This window comes from Armigeres subalbatus, chromosome 1, assembly GCF_024139115.2.
Source record: "Armigeres subalbatus isolate Guangzhou_Male chromosome 1, GZ_Asu_2, whole genome shotgun sequence".
NCBI classification, from domain to species: Eukaryota; Metazoa; Arthropoda; class Insecta; order Diptera; family Culicidae; genus Armigeres; species Armigeres subalbatus.
Genome location: NC_085139.1, coordinates 226,253,072 through 226,269,291, shown reverse-complemented (window position 1 = coordinate 226,269,291; position 16,220 = coordinate 226,253,072). Strand labels below are relative to the sequence as shown.

Sequence of the window (16,220 nt, the reverse complement as noted above, 5' to 3'; positions counted from 1 at the left end):
TGGGACGCCATGGTCTCGGAGAAATGAGCGAAAACGGAGAGCTGTTCGCAGAATTTTGTGGTAATAACGACATGGTGATCGGGGGATCGCTCTTCCCTCATCGACCGGTTCACAAGGTCACGTGGGTTTCCCGTGACGGCTTTACAGAAAATCAAATCGACCACATCTGCATCAGCCGAAAATGGAAACGGAGCCTTCTTGATGTACGGAATAAACGTAGTGCCGATATCGCGTCTGATCATCACCTCCTCATCGGCGAAATACGCCTGCGCATTGCGCGGATTCGTCGGCAGGAGGAAAGAGTTGGACGACGATTCAACACACGCCGACTGGAAGATGCCACGGTGAAACGGTCCTTCGTTGAAGAACTGGAGACGCGTGCTGCAGATATTCCGGAAGGTGGCAGCGTGGAAGACCAATGGACCGCCATCAAGAATGCCTTCATCGCCACCAGCGAGAACAATCTGGGCGAACTACGCACCCAGAGAAAACAATGGATCACCGATGAGACTGTAGATAGAAGAGCGAAGAGAAGCCAAAGCCGCGATAGAGTGATCGAAACCAGGGGTGCCAAAGTCTTAGCCCATCAACGATACGCGGCTCTTGAGAAGGAAGTAAAACGCTCATGTCGACGGGACAAGCGAGCGTGGGCAGACTCTCTGGCCGACGAAGGAGAGAGAGCCGCCGCAACCGGGGACATTCGCCTCCTCTACGATATCTCACGACGCTTAAGCGGGGCGAAGATGAATGCAACGATGCCTGTGAAAGACGCGAATGATCAGCTATTGACCGACCCAACTGACCAGCTGAAACGCTGGTTCGAGCACTTCGAACAACTTTTTCAAGTGCCAACCAGGCCATCACCACCTCGGCATGATCTGCCTAGGATCCGACGTATAACACGTGTCAATACCGAAGCTCCATCACTGCTAGAGATTCAAACAGCCATCCAAAGCATGAAATCGAATAAAGCCCCAGGGGTCGATCGCATATCAGCCGAGATGCTCAAAGCTGACCCCATGACATCCGCTCAACTACTGCATCGTTTATTTCGTAATATCTGGGACACCGCAACTTTCCCGGTCGACTGGATGCAAGGTATCTTAGTGAAGGTGCCCAAAAAGGGTGATAACTGGCGAGGCATTATGTTGCTGTGTACCGTTCTCAAAGTTCTGTGCAAAATTATCCTAGCCCGGATTCAGGAGAAGATCGATGCGACTCTCCGGCGGCAGCAAGCCGGATTCCGTGCCGGAAGATCCTGTGTGGACCATATTGTCACGCTCCGCATCATTTTGGAGCAGGTTAACGAATTCCAAGAGTCCCTTTACTTGGTATTCATTGACTACGAAAAAGCTTTCGACCGTCTCAATCACGAGAATATGTGGGGCGCCCTGAGACGCAAGGGGTTCCTGAGAAAATCATCGGCCTCATCGAAGCACAGTACGAGGCCTTTTCGTGTAGAGTGCTGCACAATGGGGTCCTGTCCGACCCTATCCGGGTCGTAGCTGGTGTGAGGCAAGGATGTATTCTATCACTGTTACTGTTCCTCATCGTAATCGATGAGATTCTGGTAGATGCGATTGACCGTGAACCAAACCGCGGGCTGTTATGGCAGCCTATAACCATGGAGCACCTAAACGACTTCGAATTGGCGGATGACGTTGCACTCCTCGCGCAACGGCGCTCTGATATGCAGAGTAAGCTCAACGACCTTGCCGATCGCTCCTCCTCGGCAGGTTTAGTCATCAACGTCAACAAAACCAAATCGTTGGATGTAAACACGGTGACTCCTTCCAGTTTCACAGTAGCCGGGCAACCAGTGGAGAATGTTGAAAGCTTCCAATATCTTGGTAGCCAAATGGCGTCAGACGGCGGTACCAAGATCGACATAGGCGCACGGATCAAGAAAGCAAGGGCTGCCTTTGCGAGTTTAAGAAATATCTGGAAAAACAGGCAGATAAGTGAACGCACCAAAATACGAATTTTCAACTCTAACGTGAAATCTGTGCTGTTATACGCTAGCGAAACATGGTGTGTATCAGTGGAGAACACTCAACGGCTGCAGGTGTTCATTAACAGATGCCTGCGGTATATAATTCGGGCCTGGTGGCCTCACAACTGGATCTCAAACAACGAGCTCCATCGTCGTTGTCACCAGAGGCCGATAACAACAGAAATTCGGGATCGGAAGTGGGGCTGGGTCGGCCACACTCTACGTAGGGGCGGAAACGAAATCTGTAAGCAAGCATTAGACTGGAACCCAGCGGGACATCGCAGCAGAGGCAGACCCAGAGGCTCATGGCGGCGAAGCCTCAATAAAGAAATAAAAGAAGTCGACCGAAATCTAACCTGGCAACAGGTTAAAGCGATAGCCGGGCATCGCTCAGGATGGAGATCTTTCAAGTCGGCCCTTTGCACCACCGGAGGTGTACAGGATCCATAAGTAAAGTAAGTATAACAGGTAGCTATCCGGAAAATGTACTTAATCATATTTCCAGAGAAGCCCCATTTCGTAACGATCTCCTACACGCCTGGTAGTCTGCTACATAATTAAGCGCGCCCGTTGATCCTCGATAGACTCGTGATTAACCTTGACTATCGACTCTTCCAGTACGTAGTGTCTCTTCAGAATATCGTGAAGATCTTCATTGGATATTCTCTGGTGGTACCCCAAGAAACCACCTGTAGTAGTCGTGGTGGCTTGCCGTGGACCGTAAACGGTGCAGCCGAGCTTACAACGAACGGCGATTGGCTTTTTTGTCGTTCCGATTTTGGCTTCCGACGGGGCAAAGGTGTGAATATTATTTGTTCCAATCAGCAACCCAGGGCGCCCGTCATGTTGACTGGGATGATAACTTGTCGAACTCTTCTACAATTTTCTTCGTACGCGACGCTGTCTTCTTCTGCTTCTGGTACTCCTGATAAACTGCTTGGCAGGTTACATCCTTGCAGAACCACTTCCTGTCCTTCTTCAGCACAGTAGACACTCCTACACATCGCGTGTGGAACCAGCGGTCACAGCTGTCACAGGCAATCATCTCCTCATTTCGTGTGGTAGTTTCTCCACAGTCAGCGCAAAGCGTCGCGGTTAGGTCCAGGGATTTCTGGCTCATCGCGATTGAGGGTACCGAAATCTCGTTATTTGATTTTCGAGATTGTTTGGGTACACTATTTATTTTGTAGCAGCTGAAAAACTGTAATTTTATTTCAAAATTCACTTAATTACTATTAACTTTAATGATAACAATTTACTTTCAATCGTACTCACTCAAATAGTTTCCTCGTTCCTAACGATTTCACTCGCTTCCTGGATCCTGCGCGTTATTCCTTTTCTCCTTGCTTCTATCATTTATTTAATTTTAATTTTATTTTCAATGACAACTGGGTAAGTATTTCTCAATCTTATATATAAAAATGAAATGGTCTGTGTTCGTATCCGCATAACTCGAAAACGGCTGGATGGATTTTTTTCATTTCTTCTGCAGAAACATTCGTTATAGTTTCCGACGGGTTTATATTATATTTCCTAATGCGAAAATTACGAGTAAAGTTGAGCAAACCGTGAAAAACTAAAATTGTGATTCCCATGCGAACTTTGCATGGGCAGTTCGGAACGCACATTCTCGCCTACTATGCAGGACAACGTCTGCCGGGTCAACTAGTAAACTATATTTCCTAGTTCTAATTTATATGATTTCATTACTTACAGGTATCTTGTGTTAAATATTTGTTATTCCAGCCCCAGGTCACTCCATTGCTAGCTAATACGGTAATTATTGAATTTTTGGAAAATAAACTCACTCGTTCAACGTATTAAAGGTCGTTTTTGTTTGTTTTTCCTACCTTACAGTCTGGCGTTTGTGTTAGTAGTAGTGATCGAGTGGGTTCGGTTATCATACCGACACTCTGAAAGTGTTATACCGACACACTATTGGTTTACGGTGTGAACAGGGTGTGTTTGGTTTACGGGCGGTCTAATACCAGGAAAATGGTCATCCGAAGACCCGTGGAAGCACGAGTCTGGACGCTTTTTCACAAATATGTTAACTCACCATTTCTTAGTCAACCCTTTCTAATGTTCAAATTAACCAATGAAGATGGAGCGCTAAATATGCCACGCTATTCATAAATAAGTAATTTTTCTTCTTCTCCTTTTTTGATACGCTTTGGTGCCGCACAATTTCCGCTCTGCATCGTCAAGCATTTGGGGGTGGCTCGTGCAAATCTTCTCCGACAGTTTTTCATTAAAGAGCATCGTTTTTTATGCTATTGGTTCCGGTTGGAACGTGTGCTGTTGATTAGACCTGGGCATGGATGTCGCCCCTTGTTGGATGTCGTTGTTTCATAAGCGAAAGCCAACTGGTGCGCTTCACGGGTCCAGTACCGGATAAAAATGGCAATTTATTACCAGGATTAGAACCGAATGCTCATACCGCGGCGCAACTTCACTCCATATGTGTAGAATTACGGACTTTTTATGCGCAACGTTAGTCTGGTGGAACAAATTGTCGCACTCTCTAGGAGTCTCCTGATCGTGCACATGCTATTCAGTTATTCGAATCAGGAGAAGCCTCATCCAAATGGATGGAATTATTATAGAATTCGTTCCAAATTGAACTTGGTTTTTCCTGATACTCGCACATATGGAACATTAATCACAATTAACGGTTGCAGCATATCCACACGGACCCATGCGTTGATTTGCACTGGCAAATGGTTGATTAATTAAGCATTGAGCTCCACCCCGTCCCGTCTGAATAGCAGTTTAATTTATTAGCAAGTTAATTGACTTGAGAAATTGTCACTTTGAGTAAACCCAAACTACTGTGCTACATTTGACAGCAATTTTCCCATCAATTAACTCGATTCGAAAACCCTTTGCGACGCCACCACGACTTTCTCTCTCCCTCTGTCTCTGCACAAACGTTCGCTGCCCGTACTGTCACCTAACTTGGGTGGTGCTGCATATTGGTGCGGTAAATGGCTTTTCAGTCCCGAACCAATTCTGTCTCGGTTGATCGGGGAATTGGAAATAAATTGCCAGCACCATACCACCGCACCATCGTCGCCGCGGTCCCACCATCATTCCAATAAGCCGGGGCATGTTCTATACAGAAACAGAACACAACAACAGTAGCTCTTTGAACGAGCTGATATTAAATTCACACACGACCAACGCGCTGTCCCATGTCAACGGGGGAAAATGAACGGATGCAGCAGCTCAGCGGCGACAATGTCGGACCCCGGGAAATGCACTTCCAACATTGGACAGGAATCGAACAAACAGCACTGGGAATGGAACATAAATTCGGGTTGCGATATGCAATAAATTTCGCTCCCATTACTGATTGACAGGGCTGATGCTGCAGGGGATTGCTAACTTGGGACACATAGGGGTTGAACGTTAGACGTAGGGTACTTGCTGTGGGTTATTAAATTTAGAATTGCTTCACTTTTGGAAAATAGATGGGTTTCGGTTGGTTTACATTGTCATGGGTTTTGTTGTGTGAATTATCCCTTCTCATAACAAAATAAGAACCATTTTGTTATTGGAAAATTGTCACATATTAACACTCTCCTTAAAAAGTCATTAAGATGGATTCGTTCTGTGATTTCACATTTAACTTCTTGAATGCGAACTGATAGAATAGATTTGCAAATTAGAAGTGAAAATAGAACGATATTGAAAGGAGGCTTCCAGGCCTCTTGAAAGGAGGCTTCCAGGCCTCTTGAAAGGAGGCTTCCAGGCCTCTTGAAAGGAGGCTTCCAGGCCTCTTGAAAGGAGGCTTCCAGGCCTCTTGAAAGGAGGCTTCCAGGCCTCTTGAAAGGAGGCTTCCAGGCCTCTTGAAAGGAGGCTTCCAGGCCTCTTGAAAGGAGGCTTCCAGGCCTCTTGAAAGGAGGCTTCCAGGCCTCTTGAAAGGAGGCTTCCAGGCCTCTTGAAAGGAGGCTTCCAGGCCTCTTGAAAGGAGGCTTCCAGGCCTCTTGAAAGGAGGCTTCCAGGCCTCTTGAAAGGAGGCCTCCAGGCCTCTTGAAAGGAGGCTTCCAGGCCTCTTGAAAGGAGGCTTCCAGGCCTCTTGAAAGGGAGGCTTCCAGGCCTCTTGAAAGGAGGCTTCCAGGCCTCTTGAAAGGAGGCTTCCAGGCCTCTTGAAAGGAGGCTTCCAGGCCTCTTGAAAGGAGGCTTCCAGGCCTCTTGAAAGGAGGCTTCCAGGCCTCTTGAAAGGAGGCTTCCAGGCCTCTTGAAAGGAGGCTTCCAGGCTTATTGAAAAAAGGCTTCCAGGCTTATTGAAAATAGGCTTCCTGGCTTCTTGAAAGATGGCTTCCAGGCTTCTTGAAAGAAGGCTACCAGGCCTCTTGAAAGGAGGCTTCCAGGCCTCTTGAAAGGAGGCTCGCGGGCCTCTTGAACGGAGGGTGCGAGGCCTCTTGAAAGGAGGCTTCCAGGCCTCTTGAAAGGAGGCTTCCAGGCCTCTTGAAAGGAGGCTTCCAGGCCTCTTGAAAGGAGGCTTCCAGGCCTCTTGAAAGGAGGCTTCCAGGCCTCTTGAAAGGAGGCTTCCAGGCCTCTTGAAAGGAGGCTTCCAGGCCCTCTTGAAAGGAGGCTTCCAGGCTCTTGAAAGGAGGCTTCCAGGCCTCTTGAAAGGAGGCTTCCAGGCCTCTTGAAAGGAGGCTTCCAGGCCTCTTGAAAGGAGGCTTCCAGGCCTCTTGAAAGGAGGCTTCCAGGCCTCTTGAAAGGAGGCTTCCAGGCCTCTTGAAAGGAGGCTTCCAGGCCTCTTGAAAGGAGGCTTCCAGGCCTCTTGAAAGGAGGCTTCCAGGCCTCTTGAAAGGAGGCTTCCAGGCCTCTTGAAAGGAGGCTTCGAGGCCTCTTGAAAGGAGGCTTCCAGGCCTCTTGAAAGGAGGCTTCCAGGCCTCTTGAAAGGAGGCTTCCAGGCCTCTTGAAAGGAGGCTTCCAGGCCTCTTGAAAGGAGGCTTCCAGGCCTCTTGAAAGGAGGCTTCCAGGCCTCTTGAAAGGAGGCTTCCAGGCCTCTTGAAAGGAGGCTTCCAGGCCTCTTGAAAGGAGGCTTCCAGGCCTCTTGAAAGGAGGCTTCCAGGCCTCTTGAAAGGAGGCTTCCAGGCCTCTTGAAAGGAGGCTTCCAGGCCTCTTGAAAGGAGGCTTCCAGGCCTCTTGAAAGGAGGCTTCCAGGCCTCTTGAAAGGAGGCTTCCAGGCCTCTTGAAAGGAGGCTTCCAGGCCTCTTGAAAGGAGGCTTCCAGGCCTCTTGAAAGGAGGCTTCCAGGCCTCTTGAAAGGAGGCTTCCAGGCCTCTTGAAAGGAGGCTTCCAGGCCTCTTGAAAGGAGGCTTCCAGGCCTCTTGAAAGGAGGCTTCCAGGCCTCTTGAAAGGAGGCTTCCAGGCCTCTTGAAAGGAGGCTTCCAGGCCTCTTGAAAGGAGGCTTCCAGGCCTCTTGAAAGGAGGCTTCCAGGCCTCTTGAAAGGAGGCTTCCAGGCCTCTTGAAAGGAGGCTTCCAGGCCTCTTGAAAGGAGGCTTCCAGGCCTCTTGAAAGGAGGCTTCCAGGCCTCTTGAAAGGAGGCTTCCAGGCCCTCTTGAAAGGAGGCTTCCAGGCCTCTTGAAAGGAGGCTTCCAGGCCTCTTGAAAGGAGGCTTCCAGGCCTCTTGAAAGGAGGCTTCCAGGCCTCTTGAAAGGAGGCTTCCAGGCCTCTTGAAAGGAGGCTTCCAGGCCTCTTGAAAGGCCTCTTGAAAGGAGGCTTCCAGGCCTCTTGAAAGGAGGCTTCCAGGCCTCTTGAAAGGAGGCTTCCAGGCCTCTTGAAAGGAGGCTTCCAGGCCTCTTGAAAGGAGGCTTCCAGGCCTCTTGAAAGGAGGCTTCCAGGCCTCTTGAAAGGAGGCTTCCAGGCCTCTTGAAAGGAGGCTTCCAGGCCTCTTGAAAGGAGGCTTCCAGGCCTCTTGAAAGGAGGCTTCCAGGCCTCTTGAAAGGAGGCTTCCAGGCCTCTTGAAAGGAGGCTTCCAGGCCTCTTGAAAGGAGGCTTCCAGGCCTCTTGAAAGGAGGCTTCCAGGCCTCTTGAAAGGAGGCTTCCAGGCCTCTTGAAAGGAGGCTTCCAGGCCTCTCGAAAGGAGGCTTCCAGGCCTCTTGAAAGGAGGCTTCCAGGCCTCTTGAAAGGAGGCTTCCAGGCCTCTTGAAAGGAGGCTTCCAGGCCTCTTGAAAGGAGGCTTCCAGGCCTCTTGAAAGGAGGCTTCCAGGCCTCTTGAAAGGAGGCTTCCAGGCCTCTTGAAAGGAGGCTTCCAGGCCTCTTGAAAGGAGGCTCACAGGCCTCTTGAAAGGAGGCTTCCAGGCCTCTTGAAAGGAGGCTTCCAGGCCTCTTGAAAGGAGACTTCCAGGCCTCTTGAAAGGAGACTTCCAGGCCTCTTGAAAGGAGACTTCCAGGCCTCTTGAAAGGAGGCTTCCAGGCCTCTTGAAAGGAGGCTTCCAGGCCTCTTGAAAGGAGGCTTCCAGGCCTCTTGAAAGGAGGCTTCCAGGCCTCTTGAAAGGAGGCTTCCAGGCCTCTTGAAAGGAGGCTTCCAGGCCTCTTGAAGGAGGCTTCCAGGCCTCTTGAAAGGAGGCTTCCAGGCCTCTTGAAAGGAGGCTTCCAGGCCTCTTGAAAGGAGGCTTCCAGGCCTCTTGAAAGGAGGCTTCCAGGCCTCTTGAAAGGAGGCTTCCAGGCCTCTTGAAAGGAGGCTTCCAGGCCTCTTGAAAGGAGGCTTCCAGGCCTCTTGAAAGGAGGCTTCCAGGCCCTCTTGAAAGGAGGCTTCCAGGCCTCTTGAAAGGAGGCTTCCAGGCCTCTTGAAAGGAGGCTTCCAGGCCTCTTGAAAGGAGGCTTCCAGGCCTCTTGAAAGGAGGCTTCCAGGCCTCTTGAAAGGAGGCTTCCAGGCCTCTTGAAAGGAGGCTTCCAGGCCTCTTGAAAGGAGGCTTCCAGGCCTCTTGAAAGGAGGCTTCCAGGCCTCTTGAAAGGAGGCTTCCAGGCCTCTTGAAAGGCCTCTTGAAAGGAGGCTTCCAGGCCTCTTGAAAGGAGGCTTCCAGGCCTCTTGAAAGGAGGCTTCCAGGCCTCTTGAAAGGAGGCTTCCAGGCCTCTTGAAAGGAGGCTTCCAGGCCTCTTGAAAGGAGGCTTCCAGGCCTCTTGAAAGGAGGCTTCCAGGCCTCTTGAAAGGAGGCTTCCAGGCCTCTTGAAAGGAGGCTTCCAGGCCTCTTGAAAGGAGGCTTCCAGGCCTCTTGAAAGGAGGCTTCCAGGCCTCTTGAAAGGAGGCTTCCAGGCCTCTTGAAAGGAGGCTTCCAGGCCTCTTGAAAGGAGGCTTCCAGGCCTCTTGAAAGGAGGCTTCCAGGCCTCTTGAAAGGAGGCTTCCAGGCCTCTTGAAAGGAGGCTTCCAGGCCTCTTGAAAGGAGGCTACCAGGCCTCTTGAAAAAAGGCTTCCAGGCCTCTTGAAAAAAGGCTTCCAGGCCGCTTGAAAGGAGGCTTCCAGGCCTCTTGAAAGGAGGCTTCCAGGCCTCTTGAAAGGAGGCTTCCAGGCCTCTTGAAAGGAGGCTTCCAGGCCTCTTGAAAGGAGGCTTCCAGGCCTCTTGAAAGGAGGCTTCCAGGCCTCTTGAAAGGAGGCTTCCAGGCCTCTTGAAAGGAGGCTTCCAGGCCTCTTGAAAGGAGGCTTCCATGCCTCTTGAAAGGAGGCTTCCACGCCTCTTAAAAGGAGGCTTACAGGCCTCTTGAAAGGAGAAATTAGGAGAAGAAGTGAGAAATGAAATTCTCACTTCTCATTTCTCACGTCTTGTTTATTATTTATCATTAATCACTTCACATTTTTCACATTCACTATTGTTCGTCCGAACGACTTGTTGGCCATATGATCCGCTCATCCGATTTGACAGTCGTTGGGCAAATAAAACGCATGGTCCGTTCGGCCAAATGGTTCATTCCACCAAACATCCATTTCAGCCTGACGACATTTTCGGCGGATAGGTCTATTCATGAAAAACGAAAATTTCAGACGAATAACCTGTTTAGCCAAACGAAACTTTCGCTCAACTGACCAGTTCGACAGAACTTCATTTTCGGTCAAACCATTCTCGGTCTGATAACCGTTTCGACAAACCGTTCAACTCGGCTAGATGATTTTCGGTCTAACGTGTTATTCGGTCGAATGACTTTCCGTTAAACGACCCTTTCCTAATTTATCCACTTCGAACAACTTTTAAAATATGTTCATTTTGTACAAATTGTGCAAAAAAAAGTGAGATATTCCAAAGTGTTTTGATTCTACCGTAATATCTCGTCGCATACCTCTACCTTCATTAGTTTTCATGGTATCCAATAGTCCATCAGATGCAAGATAAAGTTCCAAACGAACCTGCTGACCCCAAAGTTAACCCCGTCTGAATGGAACCATTGCAAGGCGGCCATAATCCTATCTGAACCAGATTCATGCCGTAATATACCTGCTGGCGCTTCATAATCCTGCATCGGGACAGCAGTAAACCGGCCAGCCAAGCTCCAAATTATGGCTATAAAAAGAAGACGAATTTCTACGAATGACGAAAAACTTGCAGCTTGACTCTCGGTTGGGACTTGGTTCACTCACTACCTACTTCTTTTTTTCTTTGCTTGCCCGAGTTTGAGGTTATCTTGAGACACGGATCACTTGAGTGCGCCAACCCTCGCAATCCATGAAAGCTGGCCATATCCGACGACGACAGGTGTGCCGCTTTCCCAGCGACCGAATCTAGATTGCGTCAAAGAAAGAAGCAAAGCTGATCCGTGGGTGTATGATGGCCGAAATGATGGCTCAGCACACCGACCGACGACGGATGAGGGCCTTCCTCCTTATCGGTAATGACTTCATTCTACTCTTATCATTCCTCCTTTGAATCATTACCGGAGAAGGTTTCGTTTTTCCTTTTTTCCTCTCCTTCGGTTGAAGGTGAATCTCGTTTACTTTCTTTTTACGACGGCAAGGTATCATCCCGTTTGAAGACCGATAAAAATCGGTACCAGCAGCACAAAAATGCCATTCCGAGGGCAGAAGAAATCTATCAGAGCTTGATTATTTTCCACAAAATTAAATTCTGCAAAAAAAAAGAAGCGACTCCAAGATGAGTGAATCCAAGTATTGGAACCGATGGATGACAGTCGGAGGAATCGTTCTCGGTACATTTCCGGATGGAATCTCGTCAGATGCCGTTTATCACATTAAATCCAGTGCCACCGTATGGTTGGCTTGAAGGCAAGACCTTCACGTTGTTTAGCTACAGATTCAGCGAAAAAAGAAGATCCATATCAATTCGGTCGCTTCTTTTGATATCGTTTTCTTTTCATCATTTCGACAAGATTTCTGCGATGCTGCTGGCGACTGTGGTGCCAGGAGAATATGCTACATAGTGAGGTAAAACATTTGATAGTTTTCAAATTTTACAATCCGCCTTCTAACCAAGTTTTCAAATTTGCTAAATCCAGTTAATTTAACGAAAATTGCTGTGTGTGGTATAGTTCCAATAAATCTGGAACCACTTTACAACTTTCCAAATCTCCCCACTTGAAAGAAAGAACTCGCAGACTAGTGCCTTAACGAGGAGGGAGCTAGGGCAAAAAAGCTGATCCGTTCTACATTATGCTGGACCTTGAAGACGGGCTCCCAACTCGGCAGTGCTTTCTCCACGGATATAGAATTCAGCTTGTCTGTCAAAATCAAATCCCTGTATCGGTTACATCGCGTTTCGAAGCGAGGGCCAGCGCGACTGCATCAGGGGAAATAAATGCATTTCCTTTTCGGATGTCGTTAGTCGCTGGTTGTTAGATGGTAGTCCGGAGAAGGAAATCGGTCGTACTCAATTGTGATTGATTCAGTTTCGTTTGGGTTTATTCAAAGGCTGCATAAAATTCAATCTAGGATCTGGAACGTGAGTACGTTTGTGAAATTCTTTAATACATAATTTCCTTGAGCTATCGATGTTTTTTTTCTAACTTGCGTTCATTTGCTTTTAGGTATTACGGAAACGGAATCTTTTGATTGTTCACAAGTTTTTTTACAAAAGGTATTTTAACCCTTGAAGGCGCAAGGCATTTTTTTTAGAAATCGTCGGAAATATTTTTAACGTAAATAACCATTGAAATTATAAACATTGAACGTATTTTCGGTTTGTTGTTTTAAAACAACATTGCGCATTTAAGAGTTAAGTATAATTAATTGGCTTAATTTTTTTTTAAATTCTCAAGAAAAATCGTAATTTCCACGAGAAATTCTTTAACTTATGTGATGTCGAAAACGGTATCAGGCGATTAGGAAAGTCATTAGCCTAAGTTGTCATTAGGCCAAATAGTTATTCCTTCTTCCTTTTTCTTTTTTCTTCCTTGTCTTAACTTTTCCCATCTTACTTCTTTTTTCTCCCTTTTTCTTTATTCTTTGTCCTTTCTTTCTTCATCCTTCTTCCTTATTATTTCTTCCTTATTCCTTCTGTCTGCTTCCTTCTCCCTGCGTGCATCTTTTTTTTTCTTTCTACCTTCTTTGTGACTTCTTCCTTCTTCTCCTCCTCTCCTCCTTTTCCTATCTCCCTTATTTCCTCTTCCTTCGTTCTTTTTTATCCTCACTTTTTCTTTCTGTCGTCTTTCTTTTTATCCTTTCTCACTAGTTTTACTTCCTTCCTTCTATCTGCTTCTTTCTATCTTCCTATGTATTCCTTCCTCATTTTTTCCTTTTTTTTCTTTCTTCTTTCTTCCCTCTAATTTCTTCCTCCTCTTCTTCCATCTGGATTCATTTTTCCTCTCTACCCCCTTCTTTCTTATTCCTTCTTTCTTGATCCTTCCTACTTATTCCACTTTTGTTCTTCCTTCTTCTTCATTCCCTTTTTATTATTTTATGCTCCTTTTTCCTTCTTTATTTCTTTTCCTTTCTTGCCTTTCTCGTATACTAAGTACAGGTAATCTTCGATATAACGTACCGAGGTATCATTCTATGGACAAATGTCTAGTTGATATTGGTCAAAGTCAGAATTGATGACGGGTTGTTTTCAGGTCTAAATCAGCCAATGTCAGATAAAGTATTGGTACTGTAGATCCAGGCTTGACATGTGTACCAGCTTATTTTTAAATTAATCATAGAGGAAATTCCTGGAGGAGCTCTTAAAATAATTTCTGGTGAATTTTGTGGAGGAATTCCTATAAGAAATTCTAAAAGAGTTCGTAAAAAAAATTCCGAATCAATTCTTGAAAATAAAAAATCTGATTGAATTCATGAAGGAATTAAAAAAAAACTGAAAAAAATTTCGAAACGAATTCGTAAAGTAATTTCTGGAGGAATATTTTAAAGAATTTCCAGTGGAATTTTTGAAGGAATGTTAAAATAATTTCCGAAGGAGTTTCCTGAATGCAAGTTGAAGAGTAGAGAAGAAAATGTGTGGAACAAGAGAAGGCGATTCTCCGGAAATACCTTCCGAAACTGCTTTAAAAATTTCTACGGCAAATATTTGAGTAATTCTTTCGGATATTCCTTCGAAAATTCCTTTGGGGATTCGTTCTGCAACTCCTTACCAAATTCCTTCGGAAAATTATTAAGGTTTTGAAATTTCTTGTAGGAATTTCTTAGGAAGTTGCTTCAGATTTTTTTTTTAAGAATTTAGTTAAGAGTTCCTTCAGGAACTCCACCGGAAATCCCTATGGAGATTCTTTCACAAATAACTGTTAGAACTTAATTCCTAAATTTAAAAAAAACCTTAAGGTGACTCCTGACGGAATCCAAGTTTAAAAGTGCTCGCGTTTTCGGGGGCACACCACTCGATACGGAAGCAACGCACAACTGTCATTTTTATTATTTCACGCTTGCTGCGACGCAGCAAAGCTAAATCAACAAAAATGACAGTTGTGCGCCGCCTCTGAATCGAGTGATGTGCCCCCGAAAACGCGAGCATTTTGGAACTTAGATTCCGTCAGGAGTGACCTTAAATTTGTTTTAAAAAAAATCAGGGTTTTCTAAAAAGTTCTCCAGAAATTCCTTTAGAACTTTCTCCAGCAAATCTTTAAAAACTTTCTGAAGGAAATTACTTGGAATATCCCTCAGTTTTTTCAGCAACTCTTCCAGAAATTTGTTTGAGAATTCCTTTGGAATGCATCTTCGACAGTCCGCGCTCGCCCTCCGTACATTTCGCAAGTCTATTCAGGATAATCTTCTCCAGGAGCTTCCCGAGTGTGTCCAACAGACATATAGGTCTGTACGAAGCCGGATTACCCGGAGGCTTTCCTGGCTTCGGCAGCAACACCAGCTTCTGAATCTTCCACATTTCTGGGAAGTCGTCCAGGCACTTCTGCAGCACTGTTCTGAACATATCCGGACATGCTACGAGCGCAGGTTTTAGCGCCACGTTCGGTATTCCATCCGGACCGGAGGCTTTTTTCGCCTGCAGGCGCTTCGCCGCTTCCGCAAGCTTCTCATTGGACACTTGTTGGTACTCAGCGTTTGTTTCTTCTTCTTCACCGTACGGTATTGGTGGCCACGTGGTTGGGTCGTGTTGCGGGAGAAGACCCTCTACGATCTCCTTCAACTTGATCGGCCACTTTTCGGCCGGCGACGATCAACCCTTCATCTTCGCCATCACGACTCTATGAGCATCCCCCCATGGGTTGGCGTCTGCTTCTCGACACAACTCCTTGTAGCAGTCTGAAATGCTAACTTTGATGGCCTTTTTTAAAGCGGTCCTAGCAACCCGGAACGCCGCCTTGCGCTCTTCTTTCTCTGGTTCCGTCCTCGCTCTCTGTGCCCGCCTCCTGGCTCTGAGACAAGCAGCACGAAGCGTACTGAGTCCCTCGTTCCACCAGTAAGCTGGACGCCGATTGCTCCTCGGCTCCTTGTTAGCTCGACTGCATTTACGATCTCGGTACCACTGTCCGATAGAAGTGCCTCGACGAAGAGGTGGCTTTCTTCTTCCACTTCCTCTCGCTGGTCATCCTTCTCCGCGTTTCACCATTGTTTCGTTGGCCGATACGGTAACGTATTGCCTGATGGTCGCTATGGGTGTAGTCTTCACTTACTTTCCAGTCCATGTTTGTCGCCAGTGAAGGGCTACAGAACGTGATGTCAATTATAGACTCCCTCCCGTCTCTCCGAAATGTGCTCACGGAGCCTTCATTGCACAATCGTACGTCTAGCTTCGCTACAGCTTCCTGCAGGACATATCCTCTTGTGTTGGTCACTCTACTGCCCCACTCCACATCCCAGGCATTAAAGTCACCTGCTATGACAACTGGCCTTCAGCTTGTCGGTTAACTGATCCATTATATGGCTGAACCGTTCCATGGTACATCGTGGAGCTGCATAGCAGCTGCATACAAAGATGCCGTTGATTTTGGCAATCACGAAGCCCTCACATGAACTCTCCACCACTTCTTGAATTGGGAATTTGCGCATAACTTGTAGCGCAGCCATTCCCGAACTATCTGTCAACCAGTTGCCGTTGTCAGGAGGAACTCGATACGGCTCTGCAATTATCGCGGCATCGCACATCTTTTCTGTTGTTGACTGCCACAACAGTTGCTGTGCGGTTTCGCAGTGATTCAGATTAATTTGGATTATCTTCACTACTGTTGACCTGCGATCGCCCTCTTGTAGGCAGGGCATTTGTAGCCACCCGTCTGATGGTCATTTTCATCCTCTGGAGCAGCGGTTCTCAACCTTTTTCTTGAGAGGTACCCCTTGGAACTTTTGCATTAATTGAGGTACCCCCTCTCAAAATTAGGCTTCCAATCCTTTTGAAAGACTAATACCGAGCCCTTTGAAGGGAAGCTCCTTTAAGCTTTTGAATCCCTTTGAAGTAGACTTCCGCGCCTCTTCATTAGAGGCTTCTGAGCCTCTTGTAGAGAGGCTTCCGAGCCTCTTGAAGGCGGTTTTTGAGCCACTAAAAAGGAGGCTTCCTTTGCAGCTTAAAACGACGCTTCAAAGCCTCTTGAAGGAAGGCTTCCGAACCACTTGAAAGTAGGCTTCTGATCCTCTTGAAAGAAGTATTCTGAGCCTCTTGAATGGGGGCTTCCGAACCTCTTGAAAGAAGGCTTCCGAGCCTCTCGAAAAGAGCCTTCCGAGCCTCTTGAAAGAAAGAGGCTTCTAAGCCTTTTGAAAGAAGGCTTTCGAGCCTCTCGAAAAGAGCCTTCCGAGCCTCTTGAAAGAAAGAGGCTTCTAAGCCTCTTGAAAGAAGGCTTCCGAGCCTTTTGAAAGAAGGCTTTCGAGCCTTTTGGAAGA

At 47.1% G+C, this 16,220-nt stretch overlaps 1 protein-coding gene across 1 annotated transcript; it reads right to left on the bottom strand.

Moving 5' to 3' along the window:
• Positions 1 to 14,031: 14,031 nt before the first annotated feature.
• LOC134207048 (uncharacterized) lies at positions 14,032 to 15,413 on the bottom strand. Its single transcript, XM_062682778.1, has 3 exons — positions 15,220 to 15,413; positions 14,662 to 14,848; positions 14,032 to 14,544 (listed from the first exon to the last, which is right to left on the bottom strand). The coding sequence occupies exons 1-3, from the start codon at positions 15,411 to 15,413 to the stop codon at positions 14,032 to 14,034; spliced, it is 894 nt and encodes a 297-aa protein (XP_062538762.1).
• Positions 15,414 to 16,220: the final 807 nt, after the last annotated feature.